At 44.6% G+C, this 25046-nt stretch overlaps 1 protein-coding gene across 1 annotated transcript in view; it reads left to right on the top strand.

Annotated features, from left to right (window-relative positions):
• Positions 1-22616, top strand: part of samhd1 (SAM domain and HD domain 1) — a 69807-nt gene extending 47191 nt beyond the window's left edge. Inside the window, exons 9-10 of the mRNA XM_067446986.1 lie at positions 19961-20098; positions 20446-22616. Coding sequence (XP_067303087.1) covers positions 19961-20098; positions 20446-20634 — 327 coding nt within the window. The 3' untranslated portion in view covers positions 20635-22616. The remainder of the gene's footprint in view (positions 1-19960; positions 20099-20445) is intronic.
• Positions 22617-25046: the final 2430 nt, after the last annotated feature.

Below are 25046 nucleotides of genomic sequence, written 5' to 3'. Positions count from 1 at the left end.
CCAAATACAGAGATTCAATTGAATGGATGTCCTAAAACATTGTTCCGAGTCAAATGGACAAAATTCAAATAATCAAATAAGTTCAAAATCAAAAACATTGTTGCAAGTCAAATGGACAAAATATAATAATCAAATTTGTTCCAGAAATGTTTCAAATCAAATGCATTGTTAAAATAGGTAAGAATGAGAAATACTAACGTAAATTTTGATTTTTAACTTGGTGAGACAAATAATAACTAACTGAATTAGTAAATCTAAAGAAAAACAAAACAAACAATAACTGGAAGAAATTCACAGTTATAATACAATCTAAATGTTAAGAATTTTTATGAGGCAGATGTAGATTTGACTTTGTGTGTAAAGATCAAATCTATGTGAATGCATTTAGCTGTGGCTATGTGTATCATGCCCAAACATGATGAGGAGGGTTTACAATTGTGATGCAAATTTGGTCCTGTTGAACTGGCAGCCAGCATGAGAATGTGAGTGAGGTGTGGTTGGCTCAACATCTCCCCCCACCAATGTTTGTGTTAAAGAGCATAATAAAGTGCAAAAGTCAGAGTGACTGAATCCTGCTGTGATGAAAACATTTTCATGGTTAATGCAATTGTAAATTACACTGTAGCCAAAATGGCAATTCTATTCTCCTGTACATGGGTTTACTTCAGCTATATGAAAAATAGCAGAGTTCCCTATCTGGGAACTCGAGCTGCATCGAAACGCTGTGAGAACGCCTCTGTGTGATTGCGTCGTGAAGCGCGTGTAGAACCAGTCCATTCAGGAGATCGAACGTCATCGACGTGGTGACGTCATCGACCGGAAACTATAAAGCATCCGCGAACACAAACAGAAACTAGCTTCTGTGCCTTCAGTAAGCGAACTGTGTAAACCTGTCTGTCTATTTGGTGTTTTTGTCTGTCTATGAGAGAGAATTTTTCCACCTTTGTTAAATATTGATATATACACACACATATATATATATATATACACACACATATATATATATATATATATATATATATATATATATATATATATATATATATATATATATATATATATATATATATATATATATATATATATATATATATATATATATATATATATATATATGGGCGGCAGTGGCTCAGTGGTTCATGTAGGTTGTCTACAAACCAGAAGGTTGGTGGTTTAATCCCCGGTTTCACCTGACCAAGTGTCGAGGTGTCCATGAGCAAGACACCTAACCCCAGCTGCTCCCGACGAGCTGGATGGCGCCTTACATGGCTGACATCGCCGTCGGTGTATGAATGGGTGAATGTGAGGCAAAAATGTAAAGCGCTTTGGATAAAAGCGCTATATAAATCGGTCCATTTACCATTTGCAGTCCATATATATATATATATATATATGTATATATATATATATATATATATGTATATGTATATATATATATATATATATATATATTAACAAAAAAAGAAAAAAAAGGAGATATAATGGCGAGTGAACAGTTCCAAGGGTTGTGTTCATCCCTGCCCACGCTACATGTGGGGTGGGGATACACACTCTCTTTGAGTGATCTGTTTGGGAGCGCAGCATGCCCAGGCAGCCCTCGAGGGGGCTGCTTGCGAGTATTGCAAGCAGCTTCCATTAAGAACTGAAGGGGGGGATTCTGAAATCCACTGCCACTTCATTATACCTGTATATATTGTCACGGGGTGAAGAACCACTCGACAAGGCAGGCTTCGTGAAAAGTGGCCCCGGAGGGTAGATTTATTTACAGTGAAATCAAACTGGTGAAGGAAGGGAATCCGGTGCGTGGTGGCTGGTGCTTTAAGTGCTCTTCAGTGCTCAATCCAACCAAAAGTGGGTGACCCAGACGTGCTCCAAAGGGGTGGGCTGTCGGTCACTCGCTGCTTTCTGGGGAGAACAGAGAAACAAAGGTTAGACCAGCGTTTTGTCGGCTCAAGACCTCAGTCTCCCCATCTGCTCAGTCTGTGCTGCTTATGTGGCTGTGGGCTGATTGGGAGCAGCTGTGACCGATCAGCCGGCGATGAGGAGGTGCAGGTGTTTTGTGTTGGTTACCAGGGCGACGCTGATTCTTCCGAGGATGCTCGTCACATTCCCCCCCCCTAAGCGTCGCTCTGGTCCTTTGAACAAAAGGAGACAGCAGGGGTGATGTAAGGGGAGGGTGGAGAATGACCCCTGACAGACCTGCATACGCTGTCCAGATCCGTGAGAGGCCATCGGCGTTCGCGTTGGCAGCCCCGGCCCGATGTTGTACCTCAAAGTGGAAGTCCTGGAGCGCTAGGAACCAGCGGGTCACCCTGGCGTTGGTGTCTTTGGCGCGGGCCATCCACTGTAGGGGCGTGTGGTCTGTGACCAGGGTAAACTTGCGGCCTAGGAGGTAGTACCGGAGCTCCAGGACTGCCCACTTGATGGCCAGGGCTTCTTTCTCCACGGTGGCGTACTTCCTCTCGGCCGGGGACAGCTTCCTGCTGATGTAAATGATCGGATGCTCCTCACCTTCCTGGATTTGGGACAGGACGGCTCCCAGTCCTGTGTCGGAGGCATCCGTCTGCAGCAGGAAGGGGCCGCTGAAGTCTGGAGCACGGAGTACGGGCGAGGACGTCAGCGCTGCTTTGACTTGGGCAAAGGCCTCCTCAAGCGATGGGGTCCAGCATACTTTCTCCGGCTGCCCCTTCCTGGTCAGGTCTGTCAGGGGGGCGGCTAAAGAGGAGAAGTTGGGGATAAAACATCGGTAATACCCCGCCAACCCCAAGAAGGCTCGTACCTGGGTCTTCGTCCGGGGTCTCGGGGCAGAGTGGATGGCCTCTACTTTCTTTTCCTGCGGCCATATGAGGCCTCGGCCGACTTGGAAGCCCAGGTACTTGGCCTCGGAGAGGGCTAGGTGGCATTTGCGGGGGTTGGCGGTGAGTCCAGCCCGCCGGAGCTCCGAGAGCACCCTCCGCAGACGATCCAGATGTTCCTCCCATGCCTCGGAGTGGATCACCACGTCATCTAGGTAGGCGGCTGCGTACGCCTGGTGGGGCCGCAGGATGATGTCCATCATTCTCTGGAATGTTGCGGGGGCCCCGTGCAGGCCAAAGGGAAGGGTCCGGTACTGCCAGTGGCCACTGGGGGTTGAGAAAGCAGTCTTCGGCTTAGCCGTTTCAGATAGGGGTACCTGCCAATAGCCCTTGGTGAGGTCTAGGGTGCTGATGTACCGGGCCCTTCCGAGGCGGTCCAGCAGCTCGTCGACCCGAGGCATGGGGTACCCGTCGAATTCGGAGACTTCGTTCAGGCGGCGGAAGTCATTACAAAAGCGGAGGGTGCCATCCGGCTTTGGGACCATCTCAATGGGGCTGGACCACGGACTCCGGGATGGTTCAATTACCCCCAACTTTAGCATTTGTTGGATCTCATCCTCAATAGCCTGCCGACGAGCTTCCGGGACGCGGTAGGGCCGTTGCCTGACGATGACTCCTGGGGGGGTCTTGATGTTATGCTGGATCACGTTGGTCTGCCCGGGTTGGGAAGAGAACACATCCTGGAACTGACTGACCAGGTGCTGCAGCTCCGTCTTCTGGGCAGCCGAAAGGTGAGGGTTGACGTCCACAACCACGGGGTCGGTGAGACTCAAAGCAGCCAGCTGGTCCCGGGTCCCCACCCACTTCTTCAGGAGGTTGATATGATAGAGTTGCTCTGTCTGCCGTCGTCCAGGTTGTCTCAGCCGGTATGTTACTGGTCCCATTCTTTCCAGTACTGTATATGGTCCTTTCCATGAGGCCAGGAACTTGCAGGCAGAGCTGGGGACCAGTACCATGACGCGGTCTCCGGGCTGGAATTCCCGTGGTTGGGCTGCCCGGTCGTAGTGGCGTTGCTGCGCTTGTTGGGCCTTGCTGAGGTTTTCCCGGACCAATGGCATCACTCGATCGATCCGTTCTCTCATCTGTCGAACATGTTCGATGATGGTGCGATGAGGGGCAGGCTGCTGCTCCCACGCCTCCCTGGCGACGTCCAGGAGCCCACGTGGTTGACGGCCGAACAGGAGCTCAAAGGGGGTAAAGCCAGTGGAGGCCTGGGGAACTTCGCGGATCCCAAAGAGCACGTAGGGAATCATGAGGTCCCAATCCCGCTTATCCTCCGCCGCCACGCGTCTAAGCATCTGCTTTAGGGTCTGATTGAATCTCTCTACGAGTCCGTCCGTCTGAGGGTGGTAGACCGTGGTCCTCAACTGCTTCACTCGCAGCAGCCTGCAAAGATCCGCCATTAGCCGGGACATGAACGGGGTCCCCTGGTCAGTCAGGATCTCCGAGGGGAGGCCGACTCGGCTGGCCAGCAGAAACAGCTCCTGGGCGATGGACTTCGCGGTGGCCTTACGAAGGGGAACTGCTTCTGGGTACCGGGTGGCGTAGTCGACGATTACCAGGATGTGTTCGTGTCCGCGGGCAGACTTTGGCAACGGCCCCACTATGTCCATTCCGATCCGCTCGAAGGGCACCTCGATGATAGGCAGCGGAATGAGCGGGCTGGGGGGAGGGGTCTTGGGCGATGTGACCTGGCAGGTCGGGCAGGCTTGGCAAAACCGCTTCACTTCGGCCTCCAGGCCCGGCCAAAGGAAACGGTCACGGATGCGCTGAGTGGTGTTGGCTGTCCCGAGGTGACCTGCCATGGGATGGGAATGTGCCAGCTCCAGGATGGTTTCGGTCTTAGCTCGAGGTACCACCAGCAATTTCTTCTCCTCCCCCCTCCGCTGAGCGACACAGTACAGCAGGCCATTCTCAATGACAAAATGCGGGAGAGGATGGGCCGTGGGAGAACGTCTTTTCCATCGACGACTCGCACTTGAGCCCAACAGTGCTTGAGCCGATCGTCCTCCCGCTGTTCCTTGGCGAATGAGCCCCCTCCAGCAGCCTGTTGGTAAATGTCATAGAACAGATTAGTATTCTGGGCAGGGGACTCACCATCTCTCCCGCTGTCAGAGGCGAGCAGGGCCGGTCGGCGGCGGGGTCCCCGAGGCCGTCTCCGTCTTCGATGGTTTCCCTCCGGGCTGGCAGGCTGAGTAGCAGCGTTGAGCAGTCTGTCGAAGCCAGGCCAATCCCTCCCAAGCAGTACGGCCACCGGCAGGTCCTTCACCAGGCCCGCTTCTACCGGCCAGGTGCCTTGGGGTGACGAGATGATGACTCTGCGGGCCGGTACTTGGCGAGTGTCTCCGTGCACACATGTAATCGGTAAGAAGGTCTTCTGGCCGCTTCGAGGGGCGCACAACCGTGACTGGATTAGGGTGACCGCACTGCCTGAGTCCAGCAAGGCCCGGAACCGTTTTCCTTCCACCATCACTTCTGCTTCGGGGGCTCCCGAGGGTACATGCTGGTGGACGATGCAACCTGCCAGCCATGCTCGCGGAGGTGATGGAGGTTCAGCGCTGGGCATGGGCTCATCTCGCGGTGGGGGAACCGTCGGCCTGCTGACTGGTCGCGGGGTCCCTTCGAGCGGGCGTCGCTCCTGGCCGACTCTCCGGGGGAACGGCGGCGGTCGGTCCCCGGCCTCGCGATGATGGACGGCATCCGCCAGCTCGATCGCCTCCACGAGTTCCAGGGTGTTGGTAGGATTCCTCATCCCAACCGCTTGCCGATGAGCGCGGGGTAGCGCGTGGAGAAGTCGATCGACCACTACCCGTTCCGCTACCTGTACTGCGGTGGGGTCCCCCTCCAATAGCCAGTGATGCGCGATGCGGCTGAGCTCGGCTGCCTGGGCACGGGCTGGTACTCGGGGCTTGAATTCCCATTCGTGGAACTGCTGGGCGGCGCGAGCCTCGCTAAAATTTCCCGCTTGACTTTGTTATAGTCTTCGGCGGTCTTCGGCGGTTATATTATTATAATGATTCTATCCAGTTATGATTTTGTTTTAGTTTCTTATTTTCTAAAGTGTGTATTTGCTCTGAGGAGTGACTGAGGGTCTGGCCTAGAGATGTGTGATGTGTCACTAAACACTGGCAACAAGGTCATGTGTTTGGATTTGAGGTATCACACACCCCTAACATGTCAGGAGTGCAGTAACAGCGTTTGCTCACTTAGCCCGGCTTCCAGATATGAAATATGGATGTGTCTTTCATTTAATTTATTATGTTTTATTCCTTTTATATTTCCTTTTACTGAAACACTAAAGACTCAAGATGAATATTGCCTGTACTATTGTGTGTCCCTCTCACTGAAAGAAAGCACATGTTATCCGTATGTTTTGGTAAGAACTGGTTAGAACTGGAGCTTAATCAGCTCCAAGAGAGACTGTGTATCTGTGTATGTGCGCAATATTCTCTGTTACAGATCAGAATGGTGTACAATGGGCACCCTAAGAGATGGGTGGACTTGTTGTTCTGGGCAAGCTGGCGCCTGCTCCAGATCGGGAAGGTCACTACGGGCCTAATTCTGGGGTGAAAGCGTCAACAAGTGACACGTCAGTGGAAACGTGCATCAGATTAACTGACTCGAGTGGAAATTTACCATGACTGTGCATTGTCTCTGAGCCAATCAGAACCATTCACATTGCAGTAATGACGTGGATAGACCTTGAAAACGGTATAACTGTTGGGACAATTGTATGTACGATAGGGCGAGGCAACGAGACGGTGAGAGAGGGAGCGCGGCCTACGAACTCCTTGTGAGACTTGAAGCTGGCTTCTGCTTTTGAAACTGCAAACTATTCTTAAGTAAATTTTTCTTTTAATTAATTATAATCCTGACTCTGTCTTCATTTCTTCACTACTAGTCCTGGGTCATAAGCTGTTAACCCCTAACAGAACGCTGCGCTCCCGGCGGGCACTCTTCGAGGAGGGTGCCTCGGCTTGTGTTCCCCGCGGCTCGGGTCCCGCTGCTGCCGAGGCAGAGCGGCGGCTTCAGTCGTGGGGTTCACAAATGGACCTTGCAGAGGGGTTTGAGACGGGCCCAGCCTTATCTCAGCCCTCACCTGCACCGTCCAGCGTCTCTTCTCGGGGCTTGGAAGCCCGCCCTGCGGTTTCTTCCCCCCCGGGTGGGGTGCCGGTGCTCCAACTATCCAGCTCTGAGGAGGTGGACGTTGAGAGCATCGCGACTGAAGACTTGCCACTTCAGTCACCTGCAAGTGAGGAGCTTATTGAGGTGCTCACAAAAGAGCGGTGGCTAGATTAAACATCAACTGGCCAACCAAAAGAGCAGAAACCCATCGTAAGAGACAGAGCAAATTAGATGAGCGATTTCTGCCCTCTCGTGCAGCGGAACCTCAACGTCGGGGCCTGCCGTTCTTCCCCGATCTGCACACAGAGGTGTCTAGAGTGTGTAAGAAACCGGCATCATATAGAGTTTTCAGCCCACAAACGTCGACATATAGCAACATCGTTGGGCTGAAACAGTATGGTTATGGGGCGATGCCGAAGGTAGAAGAGACGCTTGCGAGCCATCTCTCACCTTCGTCAGCATCATCCCTAAAGGCCCCGACTTTACCCACCAAGCCATTAAAGACAACATCGGCGTTGGTGGGTAAAGCGTACTCGGCGGCAGGTCAGGCCGCGGCATGCCTGCACACGATGGCGATCATGCAGGCGTACCAGACTGACCTGCTAAGGGACTTGGATGGTAGAGATAACACCTTATCTCTACCATCCAAGGGGTGATGTCATTAACGAGTTAAGACAGTCCGCCGATCTCGCTCTCCGGGTCACCAAGGAGACGGCCACAGAGAGGCATTTATGGCTAAACCCCACCGAAATCAAGGAGAGGGAGAAGAGCTTTTTGCTCGATGTGCCGCTGTCCCCTGCGGGCCTCTTCGGTGACGCCGTACAATCTGTCACCGAGAGGTTTCAGGAATCAAAGAAGCAGGCGGCGACGCTTAAGTTTCTCCCTCTCCGGATCCAAGTCCCTAGGGCTGCAGCTGAAAAACAGCAGCCCAAAGAAAGATCGAGTACGAGCTCCTCACACAGGGCGCTACAACGGCAGAGCATCGCCACCCGTACTCCCCCACAAAGAGACTGGGAGGCGGGTCGGCGCTCTCAGACGAGGCCTTCGAGGGGTAGGGCTGATCTGAGGACAGTCCTCATCGCCAAGAAGGCCTCATCAAAGCGTTCCTGACGCCAAAAGTGTCAGGACGCTGAGGGTTGTCCCCTCTGGGGGCCACGCTGCCAACCCTGCCGCAATGCCGGGGTGCAGGTGGTCCCCGCGGGCCACCCAAGGGTGGTCCGCTCCCCCCTCCGGGGACCCCGAGCAGTCAAGTCAGGCGTTCCCTGCCGGTTCGCCACTTCAGGGCACTGCACTTGTTGCTCAAAGTACACCAGAGGCCAGCCTCGAGAGGCTGGTTCCCTTAGTAGATTTTCTAGACAAGTGGAAACATCTATCGGATATATCTCGTTGGGTCCTGCAGATTGTAGAAAGGGGTGGGCCCGGAGCAGGCTCTGGTAATGGCACAGGAAGTAGAGACACTCCTGCGAAAGGGGGCTATAGAAAGGGTTCCTCCTCCCGGCAGGTAGTCAGGGTTTTACAGCCGTTACTTCATCGTGCCAAAGAAGGATGGGGGTTGCGCCCGATATTAGATCTGCGTCTATTAAATCTGTGGCGAAGCTCAAGTTCAAGATGCTTACACTCAGACAGACTGCATCTCAGATCAGGTCAGAGGATTGGGACCATAGACCTTAAAGACGCATATTTCCATGTCTCTATCCTTCCACATCACAGGAAGTTTCTGAGGTTTGCCTTCCGGTGGAGAGGCATACCAATATCGAGTACTTCCCTTCGGTCTAGCACTATCACCCCGCACCTTCACCAAGTGTGTGGATGCAGCTCTGGCACCGTTGCGTCGGCAGGGCATCCGCATACTCAATTATATCGACGACTGGTTGATCTTAGTTCACACCGAGCAGATTGCGGTTCAGCATCGAGATGCTGTTCTCGCGCACATGTCGAGGTTGAGGTTGAGACTGAACAAGAAGAAAAGTGTGCTTTCTCCGGCTCAGAGGACCACCTTTCTAGGCGTGTATTGGGACTCGGTATTTATGCGGGCGCAATTATCGCCGACACGCATAGCATCGATCTTGATAGCAGTCAAAGAACTGAACCTGAACCTGAACCAGGGACCTGTGCTGGGGGCTCATGTTCGTCGTGTCACGCTAACGACAGATGCTTCCCTCACGGGATGGGGAGTGACCATGAGTGGTCGCTCGTCCCAGGTTCTATGGCAGGAACATCAGCGGCTATGGCACATAAATCGGCTAGAAATGCTGGCTATGTTTCTTGCATTGAAACAGTTCCTGCCCGACCTCAGGGGCCACCATGTATTAGTCAGGACATACAACACATCGGTGGTCGCCTACATAAATCATCAGGGGGGTCTGAGGTCCCACCCATTATACAAGCTGGCACGTCAGATCCTCCTGTGGGCCCAAGGGAAACTGCTTTCCATCAGGGCAGTTTACATCCCGGGGGTCCTAAATCAGGAAGCGGACATCCTGTCAAGGCAGGGGCCGAGGCCCGGGGAATGGAGACTCCACCCCGAGGCGGTGGAGCTCCTGTGGCAAAGATTCGGGAAAGCAGAAATAGTAGTTGGTACAGTGCTGGAGTTCCTGCAGGCGAGATTCTCTGCAGGGTTGACCCCCTCCACAATAAAGGTATGCGTGGCGGCCTTAGCTGCTTTCCACACTCCTTTGGGTGGAGTGTCTTTGGGAAGACACCCATTAGTTACACGTTTCCTCCTTGGCACTTTAAGGTTGAGGCCGGTGGTACATTCGAGGGTCCCGTCCTGGGATTTGGCCATTGTTTTGCAGGGACTGTCAAAGGCTCCATTTGAACCTGTTGAGGAAGTAACAGAGAAATTCCTGACTCTTCAGACCATCTTTTTACTGGCCATTTCGTCCCTTAAAAGTATTGGGGACATTCAGTCCTTGTCTGTAGGGCCCTCATGTCTAGAGTTTGCGCCTGGCATGGTAAAGGCTTTACTTCACTCCAGACCAGGATATATTCCCGAGGTCCCTACGAGCCCTAGGGGTCCCATCACTGTGCAAGCCTTCTGTCCTCCTCCTTTCGTGACGTCAGACCAGGAAAAGTTAAAAATGCTTTGCCCAGTTAGGGCGCTTGACGCTTATGTCCACAGAGCTGCCCTGTGGAGAAAGACTGTTCAACTATTTGTCTGTTTCGGAGCTCCAAAGAAAGGAGCACCAGTGTCTAAGCAGAGAATGAGCAAGTGGCTGGTCGAGGCCATCTCACTTGCTTATGAAGTGGTCGGACAGCCGTCTCCTCTGGCTGTCCATGCGCATTCCACTAGGAGTATGGCTGCTTCTAAAGCACTTCTGTCGGGGGCTTCCCTCCAAGATATATGTAACGCGGCAGGCTGGTCTTCGCCGCTAACTTTCATAAGATTCTACGAATTGGATGTACAGTTGGGGCACAGGTGTTATCGTAATCGTGTGCGCTACGGTTTCACACATACGAGCACTTGGTCCCATGGCGATGTGGGTATAAGCGTTCTCACAGCGTTTCGACGCAGCTGGAGTTCCCAGATAGGGAACGTCTCGGTTACGTATGTAACCCTAGTTCCCTGAGGGGAACGAGATGCTGCGTCGCCCGGCCATACTCCCGGCATGCCCGTGATCACTTTCTTCAGGCTATTTCAGAAGCTAGTTTCTGTTTGTGTTCGCGGATGCTTCATAGTTTCCGGTCGATGACGTCACCACGTCGATGACGTTTGATCTCCTGAATGGACTGGTTCTACACGCGCTTCACGACGCAATCACGCAGAGGCGTTCTCACAGCGTTTCGACGCAGCGTCTCATTCCCCTCAGGGAATTAAGGTTACATACGTAACCGAGACGTTTTCCACTTAGGAGACAAACAAATTCAACATAGAAACACATGAAACTTGAAATTGCTATACAATTCAAGTATTAAATTTATTCCAATTTTCACAAAATACATGTCCTAGAATGCATAGCATCTACAGCCTTTATCCTAAGTGTTTCATACAACACTTACAGTAAAGCAATCGTGTGTTTTATCAAACATATTTTTATTAAAGCATACAATTAAACATACAATTCACTTATACATTCTGAGACTTTTTTATAATTCAAAAATAAAATAAAAAATTTAAGTTAAGTAAGTAAAAAAAATAATAACAAATTAGATATTAAAAATAAATAAATCTAATAACAGTAAGCTTAAATAATACAACATTAAAACAAGTAACAGCCATACAAAAAAAAAAAATCATCAGGCTAACCACAATTACCCAAACCATCCCAACCCCTAATCCACTTGTCTATCCCTTTCCCATCTATCTCCTCCCTACCCACCCTTCCTCATGAAGACCTTCACTCAAGAACCACTATAATTGTCATATATCATGTGCTAGGATGCTGACTGTTGTGTAAATTTTAGGTATGATATGAGGGGTTTCCATGTTTTGTTGAATAAGTTGAGTCTGTCCCTGAGCGTATACCTTATCCTTTCTAAGTGAAGTGTGTTAGTTAAATCATCTAACCACATCTTTGAGGTAGGTACAGTTGCGCCTTTCCATAGGATGAGGATCAATCTCTTTGCTATTATGAAACAATAAGAGAGAAAACGCTGCTGACATATACTCAATTTCCTGAATGTCTCAGATATTCCAAGAATGATGAGCAGGGGCTCAGGTTTAATTGAAGTGTTTATGACCTCAGACATAATGTTGCATATATCAATCCAGAACACTTGAACCCTTGGGCATAGAGCAAAACTATGGAGAAGTGTTGCTTTGGAAGAGTGGCACTTATCACACATAGGTGATACTTCTGGGTATATGTTATGTAATTTCTCCTTTGAGTAATGAAGCCTATGTATAATTTTAAATTGGACAAGACAATGTCTTGCGTTATCTGAACAATTATGTATGTTTTCGAGACTTTCTTCCCATAAGTCATCTGGAATAATGTCACCAAGTTCCTCTTCCCACTTACGTTTATAATTTTCAGTCGATGGGGAGCTTATTAATAAGAGATTGTTATAGATGCGGGATATTAGTTTGTTTTCGTTAGGAGACAATTTCAGACAGTCATCTATTTCAGATTTTGATTCAGTCTCAAATTCTCTTAAGTATTTCCGAACGTAGTCCCTAACTTGTAGGTAACGAAAGAAGTTATTATTCCCCAGCTCATACTTCCTCTGTAATTGTGTGAATGAAGCAAATACGCCTCCTATGTATAAGTCACCAATACAGTGGACACCCCTCTCACTCCATGTGGAAAAGGCTCCATCCAGATTGGAGGGGGCAAATGTAGGATTTCTCGCGATGGGTAACAGAAGAGAGATTGGTTTAAGATTAAAGGTGGTCTTGATTCATTTCCAGGTGCAGATCATGCTATGTATTATGGGATTGTTATTATATAGGGACTTATTAACCGCAGCCGGAGCTAGTAGGATCGCGGCCATAGAATACGGATGGCAGTCTTCCCGCTCCAGCCTTAGCCAATCAGACATTGGTACTGATGTGTCCAACCAAAAGGTAAATATCTTAATCGTTGAAGCCCAGTAATATAGCAAAAAGTCTGGGAGTGCCAATCCTCCCTTTGGCTTTGGCCTACAGAGATGCTTTTTACTTATTCTGTGAACTTTGTGTCCCCACAGAAAAGGAACTATTAAAGAGTCTAGGTGTTTAAAAAATGATTTTTTTATAAATATTTGGATGTTTTGAAATCGGTATAGCAATTGCGGGAGGAAAATCATCTTTATGGCATTAATTCTCCCAATTAAAGAGATTGGAAGCATGTCCCAGAATGACATTTTAGTTTGTAATCGCTCTATTAGAGGGGGGAAGTTTGCCTGGAATAGAGATGAATATTGCCTTGTCACTTCTATCCCCAAATAGGTAAATTTTTCTGGAGCGACTGCAAATGGAAAGTGATCTAAGTGTGCTAAGTCATTCATATGGACTGGCATTAAAACGCTTTTAGTCCAATTGATCCGATAACCCGAAAAGGTCCCAAACAGATTGATTTTGTCAAGAAGATTTGGTATGGTAATTTGAGGCTGCGTTATGTATAAAAGGATGTCATCTGCATATAATGATATCTTATTATTTGTGTCTTTAGTCGAGTATCCATAAATCTGGGGTTCCATTCTGATACATTGGGCTAGAGGTTCAATAGCTAGCGCAAAAATCAAAGGGGATAGTGGACAACCCTGCCTTGTCCCTCTATGTAAGCTAAACGGGGAGGATATTGTCCGGTTTGTTAGGATTTGTGCTGTAGGATTCTTGTAAATTAGTTTAATTAGTGACAGGAACTTATTTCCGAAATTAAACCTATTAAGAACTTCAAATAAATAGCACCACTCAATCTGGTCAAATGCCTTCTCGGCGTCAAGTGTAAGTATGACTAGATCAGTAGGTGGACCTCTCTTTGTATATATAATATCAAAAAGACATCTAAGATTGAAAGTAGCATTCCTATTTGGAATGAAACCCGTCTGGTCTATATGAATTAGCTTTTCCAATAGAGGATTCAACCTGTTAGCCAGTATTTTGGCAAATAATTTCCCATCAACATTAAGGAGAGAGATCGGACGATAAGCACCTACTTCCTGTGAGTCCTTCCCTTTTTTGTGAATTAATGTAATCACAGCCTCAGTTAAGGTGGGGGGTAAAATACCCTGTACCTGGGCATGTTCATATAATTTCAACAGATAAGGGGAAAGAATTTCACTGAATGTTTTGTATAGTTCCCCTGGAAGTCCATCAGGACCGGGTGTCTTATTACTCTTTAGGGAGGCAATGGCACTCCGGACCTCTGCACATGTAAGGTCAGAATCCAAAGAATCACAATCTTTCTCGCTCAATCTGGGAAGCTCACATTTATCTAAAAATGCATTAATAGTTACAGAGTCTGAAGTATTCTTTGAGGTATATAAATCAGTATAAAATTCCAGAAACCTGTCATTGATATCTTTAGGCTTTGTAAGTACTGTATTATTTTGGGTTTTTATCTTGTGAATCGTTCTGTCGCTTTCCATTTTTCTGAGTTGTCTAGCTAGAAGTTTGTGTGGTTTGTCACCAAATTCAAAATATTTTTGCCTAGTATAGAGGAATGCTTTACTTAGTTTTGCAGAGATAATTTTGTTATATTCATACTTAAGTGTTGCTATTTTCCTGTGCAATATACTAGAGGGGGAGTGTGCATTTTTCTATGTCAAGTAATTTAATTTGATCTTCTAACTCTTTTAATTTGGTCTTTTTTACCTTTCGCCTAGAAGCTTCAAACGAGATGATACAACCTCTTATATAAGCCTTGAATGCTTCCCAGAGGATGGAGGGAGAGGTATCATGGTTATCGTTTATTTCAAAGTATAACGAAATCTGGTCTTTCAAGTATTCGCAAAATGTATTTTCAGTGAGTAAATGTGAGTTCAATTTCCAAAAGGTGTGTGGCTTAACTACGTGGTCAAAACACACCGAAAAGGTGAGTGGGCTGTGATCTGAAATCACAATACTGTGATATCTAGCATTCAGTGTGGATGGTATGAGTCTGGAGTCTACTAAGAAGTAGTCTATCCTACTGTAGGAGTTGTGTACAGGTGAATAAAATGAGTATTCTCTGCCTGTAGGGTTCATCGCTCTCCATATATCCAGTACATTCGTGTTATTAATGAACGTATTTAAAAATTCACTGGAGGCGTTTCTTGGGAGTCTCTTCGTGGAGGACCTATCAAGATATGTGTCGAGGACAGTATTAAAGTCACCCCCTATTATCAAGTGCGTTTGTGAGATATCTGGTATCAGTGAAAAAACTTTCTGAAAGAATATGGGGTTATCTATGTTGGGAGCATATATATTTACTAGGGTGAGGGACATATTATGGATTTCACCAATCACTATAATATAGCGGCCCTCTTTATCAGTAATTGTTTTTTTCTGCAAAAAGGGCACACCTTTTCTCAGTAGAATGGCCACACCTCTTGCTTTGGATGAAAAGTTTGAGTGGTAAACTTCCCCCATCCAATTTGCTTTTAACCTGCAATGAGACCCGTTCTTCAAGTGGGTTTCCTGTAGGAACATAATGTCTGAGGTCAGTGATTTTAGATTGGACAGAACTTTACCCCTCTTGACTGGATTATTTACTCCGCGTACATTCCAGTTGGAAAACATGAGACCCTTCATCCCTCTGCTGTGATTGTTTAAATTGTCATACATCCTAAATATGTAATCCGTACAATATTCGTAGCAGTGTAGTTACCAATGTGTAGGATTTGAGTGAATGGTCTTCCTATCCCCCCCTCCCTTCCCCCCCAGTCCACCCCATACCCGTTATCAAAGTCAGCCCAATCCCCATAGTAATAAAAGAAAACAAAAATACTCTAGCCAGTTCAAAATGAATATGGCACGAGTCTTCTTAAGGAAGTATAAATAAATCAAATGAAACTTAAGATAAGTTACTTCCCCTCACTTTCTGGTGACCTGGTGCTTACTCCTATCTGTGATCCCATAGCTTGGCAACACATAGACAGACATACACACCCTGCTTGTGTCATAGTGACATAAGTATCCATGGGCATGTATACACCTAAGCATATGCACAGGCGCACACACTCATATACGTATACCCAATATCTAAATCTAAGAAGAAGAAGTGTAATCATCACTACCGGGGCGGCAGTGGCTCAGTGATTCATGTAGATTGTCTACAAACCAGAAGGTTGGTGGTTCAATCCCCGGTTCCACCTGACCAAGTGTCGAAGTGTCCATGAGCAAGACACCTAACCCCAGTTGCTCCCGATGAGCTGGATGGCGCCTTGCATGGCTGACACCGCCGTCGGTGTATGAATGGGTGAATGTGAGGCAAAAATGTAAAGCGCTTTGGATAAAAGCGCTATATAAATGCAGTCCATTTACATATGACAAACATAAAAATATGATATTTAGATTTGCATATCCAAAAATTAAGCTGAGTTGCAACTCCAACGGAGGCAATAACCTGATATCTTTCAATAACAATGAGCCATCTTAACACTTTAGAAAAACTAGCTCAACAATTGTGTGGCTCTAGATAGGATATCGGGAAAAAATAAGAAAGAAAGAGTAACAGTGCAAAGAAACCCAGATCTGTATGAGTCAAGACATAACCTTGTCCAGTTGTTATTCGAGACTGGCGATTTTACAGTCACATGGTGAGACAAACGCTGTCTGTGCCTGAGTGACACACGTAACTCACCTAAATAGGTAACAGCCAGTGTTGACACTAGCCATACAAGCTAGTAAGCATCAGTACATCACCATCTTTCTGAAAATCTTGATTCTCCGCAACAATTTAGGCGTCCCTCTGTCCCACTTCAGTCGAGCCTGATGTCGAGAGGTGTTCAGCATATTCTTCCGCTTTTATGGCATCTATAAACGAGATTTGTGTGTCGTTGTGGGTTATCAGGAGTCTAGCAGGATAGAGGAGGCCGTACCTGACCCCGGGTCTGCCCCGTAGTAGTTCCCTGGTGCGGTTGAATAATGCTCTCCTTTTAGCCACGGCAGGCGGGTAGTCGGGAAAGATTTGAATCTTTTTACCTCCATAAGAGAGCTGTTTCGCCGCTGCAGCCCTGCGTAGAATGTCCTCGAGCGTATGAAAGTAGTGTAGCCTCAGTATAAAGGGTCTAGGTGGTTCATGGGGTTCGGGTCGTCTTCGAAGGGTCCGGTGCGCTCTATTAATGAGCGGTTTCTCGTCCAGGGATAGCACCTCTTGCAGCAGCCCGGCGATAAAGTCTCTCGGCCTGGGTCCCTCGGTCCCCTCAGGGACTCCAATGACCCGGATGTTGTGTCTTCTCGAGCGCCCTTCTATGTCTTCGCATTTCTCAGTTAGTTTTCCTACTTCAGCGCTCAGGCGGGTGACTTGACGTTGAAGAGCAGTGACATCGTCCGACTGATGTGAGGCGGATTTCTCTATCTCCCCAATAGTGTTAGCATGCAGGGTCGAGGTTTTCTCCAGGGCCGCAATGGAAGTCTGTAGTTCTTCTTTAGTTGTGGCCATTTCGCTTCTCAGCACGGTGTACACAGACTGTATACGGGCATCGATAGTGGCGCATATGTCATCCTTAATCTGTGTAATTTCGTTTCGCAGAGCGGCAATAGCGGCCAGCACTTCCCGGTTTGGTGGGTCTGCCTCCTCACTCAGATATTCGGGCTCCACGTCTTCAGTTGAGCCCGAGGGTTGATCAAGGCCTGATTCTTGTTGGTCGTTCTTTTTGGATTTTCCCTTTTTTGACATTGTTTTCTCCTTTTGAGTTTAGTTTCCCACTCACTTCAGTTTTCTTATGTCACTTCTAAGCACTTTTAGGCGGATATACAGGTGTTTAGTGTATTAATAAAAGAAAAGTTGCCGGAGCTATGTAAAACACGTCTTACTCCTCCATTGCTCAACAGCGCCCCCAATCATGTGTTTTAAAGAATAAACTTAACTAGTCTATGTGTATTTATTAACACAAACAACTATAATGTGTGTTCAATGCGCACAATGCGATTAGTACAATGACAAATTTGAAAATACAAACAGGATCATTGCAATTTGGATGTTTAACTATTAAACTCATTGCTATCAGGCTTCTAGCCCACTAGCCAGTGAGGTTAATAGCTAAAGGCCTTGCATGAACAATGCAGTTAACTCACTGAGAGTTTTACCTGCAAATGAGCGATAATCTTTGCCCTTAGAAAAGAATTTCCTTTTTTCTTTTTTTTTATAATAAGGTGGAGGTCGACACCTGCCCAGTGACCAGCATTTAACCTCTGAATGGCCTATTTTCTGACAGGAACTGCAAAGCCTGTTCTCTTTGCCATAGGGTAGACTGCTATGTTCTCCTGGAGTTTGAGGATTTTCATGACTATCTAATGCCTGAACACAATTACTGGTACATGACTCTGTGCTATTGCGGTGCTGCATCACCTTAAGAACCGAAATAGGCACACTTCCTTGAGTTGCACATGCATTTACTGAACTAAACGTTTCAGATTCATTAGAGCAAGTCATCTCATCTAAGAAGTGAACATGCGTTTTAGTCCCATCGCTGTTAAGCGTTTTGGGGGGCATGGACTTTTTAGCTATTAGCTTAGCCTTGAGATCTGCAATTGTCTCCTAGTGATTTTTACACTTCTCAGTCAGGGCTAACTGCTCAGCTAGTAATTTATCTAGCTGTGCTTGAAGAACATGAATCTTTGCCTCAGACTTTTCTGCTTCAGCATTTTTAGAATCAATTTCTTTACATTTAGCCTCTAGACTTGATAATAGAAATGGTATCACAACATTTTGTAGCCTTTTACAACTTATGAAGTTTAAAGCCTCAATTATTTCACCATGTTTTGATTTCTTTTGGTGTTTGCCAATTATGTGCCACCATTTAAGCATTTCATCATCTGAACTTTTAATTCCAATATCCTCTTTCTTAAGTTTGGACAAGGTAGGCTCAAATTTTTCGCTCCATAAAGCAAACAATACTGTTAAAACTGTAAAGCAAACACTGTTATTAGAAATGTTCCCTTCCATCCCGAGGTGTTATCCTGAATAGTCTTGGATTGTACAGTAATGGGACTATTACAGATGTTTAAAACCTTCTTCTTGGATGAAGTTCTGTTTCATGCAATTCATAAACAATGAAAACAGACTTACTCATTCCTTAGTCAGAAGGTCAGCTTTAATCCATACACAAGATCAACTGTGGAAAAATGTCCTCATTCTGATGAATTTCAGAAAATTCACTGCAAGGGATCCCGGGTTTCGGCACCATCTGTAAGGGTGGATCGCCTAGCCTAGAAATCTAGACGCACCCTAGTGGCAGCTTTGACTGTGAAGACTTGGAGTTAAGCTTTTCTCTGAGAAAAGAACAAAGAACGGCACTGAAGTCATTCTTAAAAAGGGAAGATGTGTTCCGAGTTTAGCCGACCGGATACGATGAATGTTTAATCTTTCAACAAGCTCTGTTTCACCTTCGTTGCTCTGGTTGGTTGTAGCGCTATCCTATCGCGTGCAGAGGGAGTTTGAAAGACAACCGTTTATCCCGCCCCTCGGATTGAGCTGTCTATGGTGAGTTTCCAGACCAAACATCTTGATGTGGGTCTGGCTTGTCAGACTATGGATAGCCTACAGTGGTTCTGACTGCAGGGTTGCCGAATGACTAAAGAAACGTTATCAGCATGATGGTAGAAAACCGGTTATGGTTACACTTAAAATAGTTACAAAATATATGAATGAGATGATAAAAACTTTACCATTACCATTAATCGTACCCAGCATGTGTAGAATGTTACCTGAGAGATAGTGAGAGAGAGAGAGAGAGAGAGAGAGAGAGAGAGAGAGAGATAGAAAAGATAGAAAGAGAGAGAAAAAAAGAGAGCAAAGAGAAGAGCCAAAGAAGGCCCCTAGAAGCGACAGCCAGAAAAAAAGACAGCGTCAGAGGAAAAAGACCCCCGAGCAATAGTTGCAATCTTCTTTCATCCATCCCTTGACCATGTGACTGAAACCCTGAGACATTCAAACTGACCATTCAGACCAAATTTCCCCCATTGTACTACAGGTGTGGCACACATTTGGCCTACAGGCCCTCAACATCTCTTTGTCTTTAGGAATCCCAAACAGCCCCACTGATAAGAGAGAGGGGGGCGAAACACAGTAAAACAAATGTCTTTGTTCAAAGTCAAATATTAAATATCTTTGATTATTTTGGATTCTTACAACAATGGTTTTACAAACTGTAGGATTTCTGTACAGTGTATTACCACAAAGACAAACATAAATGTCTAGAAAGTTGATTATAGATTAAATTTCCATGTTAAATTTAATGTGAGAATGGTTAAGATTTGTATTCTTTCTAGTCCAAATGGATATATCCTCAATATGTCTGTCGAAAATGTGTTGATCGAGATTGATTGAGAGAAGACATAACGTGCTTGTGCACTGCATCCAGTGAAGGCCAAACACAAGCCATAAAGACCTGATGCCTGTGTCGTCTGCCAGGTGTCCAAACTCCTGCCGGAGCGGTTCGCTGAGCAGCTGATCAGGGTTTACTGTAAGAAGAGGGATGACAAGAGCCTGGAAGCTGCTCAAAAGTACTTTGTCCAGTGGTGTATGAACAATAACTTCACTAAACCGCAGGTAAGACTCACTTCCTGTCAGCCTGCATCTCCAGCTTTTTGTCAATTAATTGAAATTTCAATTTATTTATATTTTACTATTTTTGAAATGCACATATTCAGTTTTGATTTAGTTACCTTGAAATATATTAAATCCAACAAACAAATCCATTGTTCAGTTTATGGACATGTTCATTTTAAGTATTTTATTATTAGTATATTTAGTATATTATTTTATTCTATTAACTTTAGTCATTTAAATAATCGCTTCAGAAATGAAACCAAGTTCACCCAAATAATGAGTAAATATGGACTGTGTTGGTTTGGGTGGACTGATCCTAAAACTGGTGAATGTGTGTTGTGTTCCAGGATGGAGATATAATCGCTCCAGAGCTCACACCGCTCAAACGAGACTGGAACACGCTGGAGCGGGACGACAGTGGCAGCGATGACAACGATGAAGGCCTGCATCCAGGAAACAGAGATCAAACACCCAGGAAGAATCGACGTAATGCCAAAGTGAACCTTTTTCAAGCTCCGGGAGAAAGCAAGCACTGAAATACTGGCTCTTAGATCTCAGATCTCAAACACCTAGTGGAGATCAGCAGATGCTCGTTCAATCTTTCAAGTGTTTTCATTTTTTCATTTAATGGTCTTTTTATTTTCAGCTTTATTATTATGTTCTTCTTCATCAGGGTTTTAATGCAGCTCACCCCTCTGACACTTAGGGTGCTTTCACATCTCTAGTTCGGTTCATTTGGTCCGAACCAAGGGCAAACAATTATACATTGTTGCATTTTTCCGCTTTTTTGGTTCCTTTTCACACCACACTGATTGCTTTGGTCCAAACCAGTTGAAACAAACCAAAACGCAGGCACGTGACAACATCCACATCACTCATTGATCATGGTGTATTTCCTAAATTGCTTTTCAATTGGTCAGAATTCTTCCAGAAAATTCCCTGAAAATTCCAACAGAAGAGGAAAAGGCAGCAAACTATAACACTATGGAGAGACGACTGTGCGGGCTAGTTTTGTCCCTGGCCATAATCTACTACATTGTGTGTATTTACCACAGTATGCAAACAATACCTTTCTATAATGAAGCTCGGATGCGACTTGAAAACAACATTAATGCACTGCAGACGGCGAGCGTGCATCGCTCGTCACTTAAAGTGGAGGCGTGCCTTAATTATTCTTAACTCTGACATCCTCATCTTCCGAAAATATTGCCAACGATCTATCAGGTAATAATGTCATGCACATAATGTCAGCGCAGCTTACTATGGCAGCTGGTTTAGTCCAAAAATGATTAGTACTTTTGCAGTTTTTTCTGTTCGAGGTCGGATCACGTTCTCACCACAAACAAACCGCTCCAGAGTTCGTTTGAAAGCGTACCGAGACCAGCTCTTCAAGGAGTTCTCGGTATGTTTGTTTGGTCCGCTTTTGGTGCGCACCAGAGTGCGATTGCTGCTTTCACACCTGACCAAACGAACCACACCAAAGAGGCAAACGAACTCTAGTACGATTCAACCGAACTAAATAAGGCAGGTGTGAAAGCATCCTGAGAAGCTTTATCATTTACTCCAGAATAAACCATCATGTCTCTGTTCGCCATCATGCTTCGCTGCAGAGGGGAAGCTGAATGCCTTTTGTCAATTTTTGTTAATTAGGGACTTGCTTTTACTTGTTTCCTTTTATTACATCTGACATTTTATATATCTATATTTGAGCAAAATTGTAGGTAACGCTTTAGATTACGGCCCGGAAAGTACTGTATAATTAAAGTGAATTTACAGCATAACTTTCGGTAATTATAGTGTAACTATAAAGTAAGTATATGGGAACAATGTGTAATATTGGGGGAATAAAGGGGTAACTAACAGGAAATTTTACAAATTATTTATACTGTAAGTATTTTTTAATTAAGGGGTTATTATACTGTAAGTATTCTTTAATTAAGGGGTAATTATACTGTAAGTATTTTTTAATTAAGGGGTAATTATACTGTAAGTATTTTTTAATTAAGGGGTAATTATACTGTAAGTATTCGGTAATTGTAAGTATTTTTTAATTAAGGGGTAATTATACTGTAAGTATTCGGTAATTGTAAGTATTTTTTTAATTAAGGGGTAATTATACTGTAAGTATTTTTTAATTAAGGGGTAATTATACTGTAAGTATTTTTTAATTGAGGGGTAATTATATTGTAAGTATTTTTTAATTAAGGGGTAATTATACTGTAAGTATTCTTTAATTAAGGGGTAATTATACTGTAAGTATTCTTTAATTAAGGGGTAATTATACTGTAAGTATTCTTTAATTCAGGGGTAATTATACTGTAAGTATTTTTTAATTGAGGGGTAATTATATTGTAAGTATTTTTTAATTAAGGGGTAATTATACTGTAAGTATTCTTTAATTAAGGGGTAATTATACTGTAAGTATTTTTTAATTGAGGGGTAATTATATTGTAAGTATTTTTTTATTAAGGGGTAATTATACTGTAAGTATTCTTTAATTAAGGGGTAAGTATGGATGTGCGGGCTGTAAATTAAAGTGGCTCTTGTTCCTCTTGTTTCATGTAATTACAGGGTAAGTACAATAAAAACACAAATACAATTTGATATCACTCACAAACCTTTATTTAAAAAATGAAAACAGATTTTTAAAAAAATTTCTAAATCTGTTTTTAAAAAAAAACAGATTTAGAACACATTCATTTCTCTTGCTTGGCTTCATCCTCCTCATGTTCCTCTTCTTTTTCTTCCAATTGCCAGAGATGAATCTTAAGAAGGATCCCACATGTCTCTAGCTTGTATTCTGTAACTGTTACACTAAAAATACAGTGCGCGCAGAAATATCCTCACCGTTTACTCGTCTTTTACCCTCATGCAATCAGAGATGTATAGCCTACGACTTTATTTCCTCAGATGAACACAGATAACTAAATAATCTCTGCTAATTAAAACTCATTTGGGTTTCTAAGAGTTAAGGCATCAAACAGCACATACAGCAATAACTACAGTAATCCATACGATCCCAATGGATAAGTGTTTGTAAGAAAAAAATACAATATATCGCATCCGACCAGCAGTTATCTGCGTGTGCATGCGAGGGTTGATTTCACGCTTGACGTAACTTGAAGGGTCAAGCGTGACATGCGCGCGCTGAAAAACTCTGGTCATGTGGATGTCTGATGCTGTCGTTTTTTTATGCTCACAACAGTATACAAACAATAAAATAATATATGATAATAGCAATTAGAAACAAACAAGAATAAAATACAAGATATGTTCGTTCTCACGTGTGTTTCAGATGAAACGTGCATGAGAACGTCATAAAAGCTTGAAGCGTCTCATGCACGTGCGCGCAGTAAGTATTAATACTTATACTGTAAGTATTAAAGAATACTTACAGTATAATTACCCCTTAATTAAAGAATACTTACAGTATAATTACCCCTTAATTAAAAAATACTTACAGTATAATTACCCCTTAATTAAAAAATACTTACTTACATTAAGTACAAATATATTGCCTTGTTTACTCAATGTCTGGTTGGGCCAGACAAAACTCAATCTTTAGCAGTGACAGTGGTGTAGGGGTAAGATGCTTAACATCAAGTTTTGACAAACTCGCTCTCTTTTCCCATCGCATATCAGATTGGAAAGGCATTTGTTTTCAATAAAAATAAAAAGAAAGCTTCTAACGTGTTTAGTAAGTGTTTATCAGTTAGGGGTTTGTAAACAGACATGTTAGAGTAGAGACTATAAAGGTGAGTGATAAATACAATTGGTCTTAAAAAGTGTGGCATTGCATCGCAGGGGTGTCCAACCCTGGTCCTGGGCTGGAGGGCTACCACCCTTCAGATTTGAGACCCTTCTCTAGCCGTCAAGAGTACATCGGTTTTAAACTCGTTATTGCGCTGCATTGTGGGATTGAATGAGTGCACTCAATAATGTCCACTATGGTTATGGTTTGTGCCCTGTTTAAGGGAATGGGGTAGATTTCTGCCAGGAGATGGCACCCGCAGCTGAATCAATCATCCATCCATCTTCCAAACTGCATTGGTATAGTGCAATATCATGCATGCAGGTTCAATTCCTTTTTAATTATTAAATTGTTCAATTAAGTTTGAATAAATTATGCAAGTTTCCATGGCAAAAAAGATAAATCTTTTCATTATTACTAGAGCTGCCTGTTTTCTATATTTCAAAGCACAAACTGCATAAGGGTTAGCCCTTCCAGCCACTTAGTGTCCGAATTGACTCAATATTTTTCATTTACTCCTAAAGTGGACTATATCAGAGGACTAATGTAGGGAATAGTGAATGAGGGCATAGGGGGGGGATTTCGAACACAGCACCACCGTCCTGAAAAGTTTATTTACAACCTGCTTTAGCACACCTGCCTGCCCAGATAGCAGACAAACAGTGAATCAGCGTTGAATCAATGTTAATGCATCAACTAAAATATCATTGAATCAATGTTGAGATTTAACATTGATTTTTCATCAGGTTTGCACCCTGAAATAATGTTATTTCAACAATGAAAAATAGATAAATCTTACTTTATGTACAGCAGGATTCTATGCCAGTTAATTTGTCTCTTTATTTTATTCATTTTAATCAGAGACCATGTGTGGCTGCAATCGATATGATTTTGCATCAAAAAGTCACTCAAAGTAAACAACATCCTTCAGTTTACATGCAAATGTATTTATTTATGCCCCCACAGTTACAACAGGAAATCTCACATTGACTTAAAAGAATTACATCTGAATTTATGACACAAATGGGAAGAGCCTGGAAAAACATGACAACTTGCATCTGCAAAATGGAAGTAAATACAAATGTAAACTTGCCAATAAATACAGAAATGAGACAGTACTACTGAAAGAAAGAAGGTAGAAGAAAGAATGAAATACTCCAAACGCAGGGGGTTCCACCATGAGCAATGCCCCGAAGC

Source organism: Pseudorasbora parva, chromosome 6 (genome assembly GCF_024679245.1).
Source record: "Pseudorasbora parva isolate DD20220531a chromosome 6, ASM2467924v1, whole genome shotgun sequence".
NCBI classification, from domain to species: domain Eukaryota; kingdom Metazoa; phylum Chordata; class Actinopteri; order Cypriniformes; family Gobionidae; genus Pseudorasbora; species Pseudorasbora parva.
This window is presented reverse-complemented; position numbering and strand designations above follow the sequence as displayed.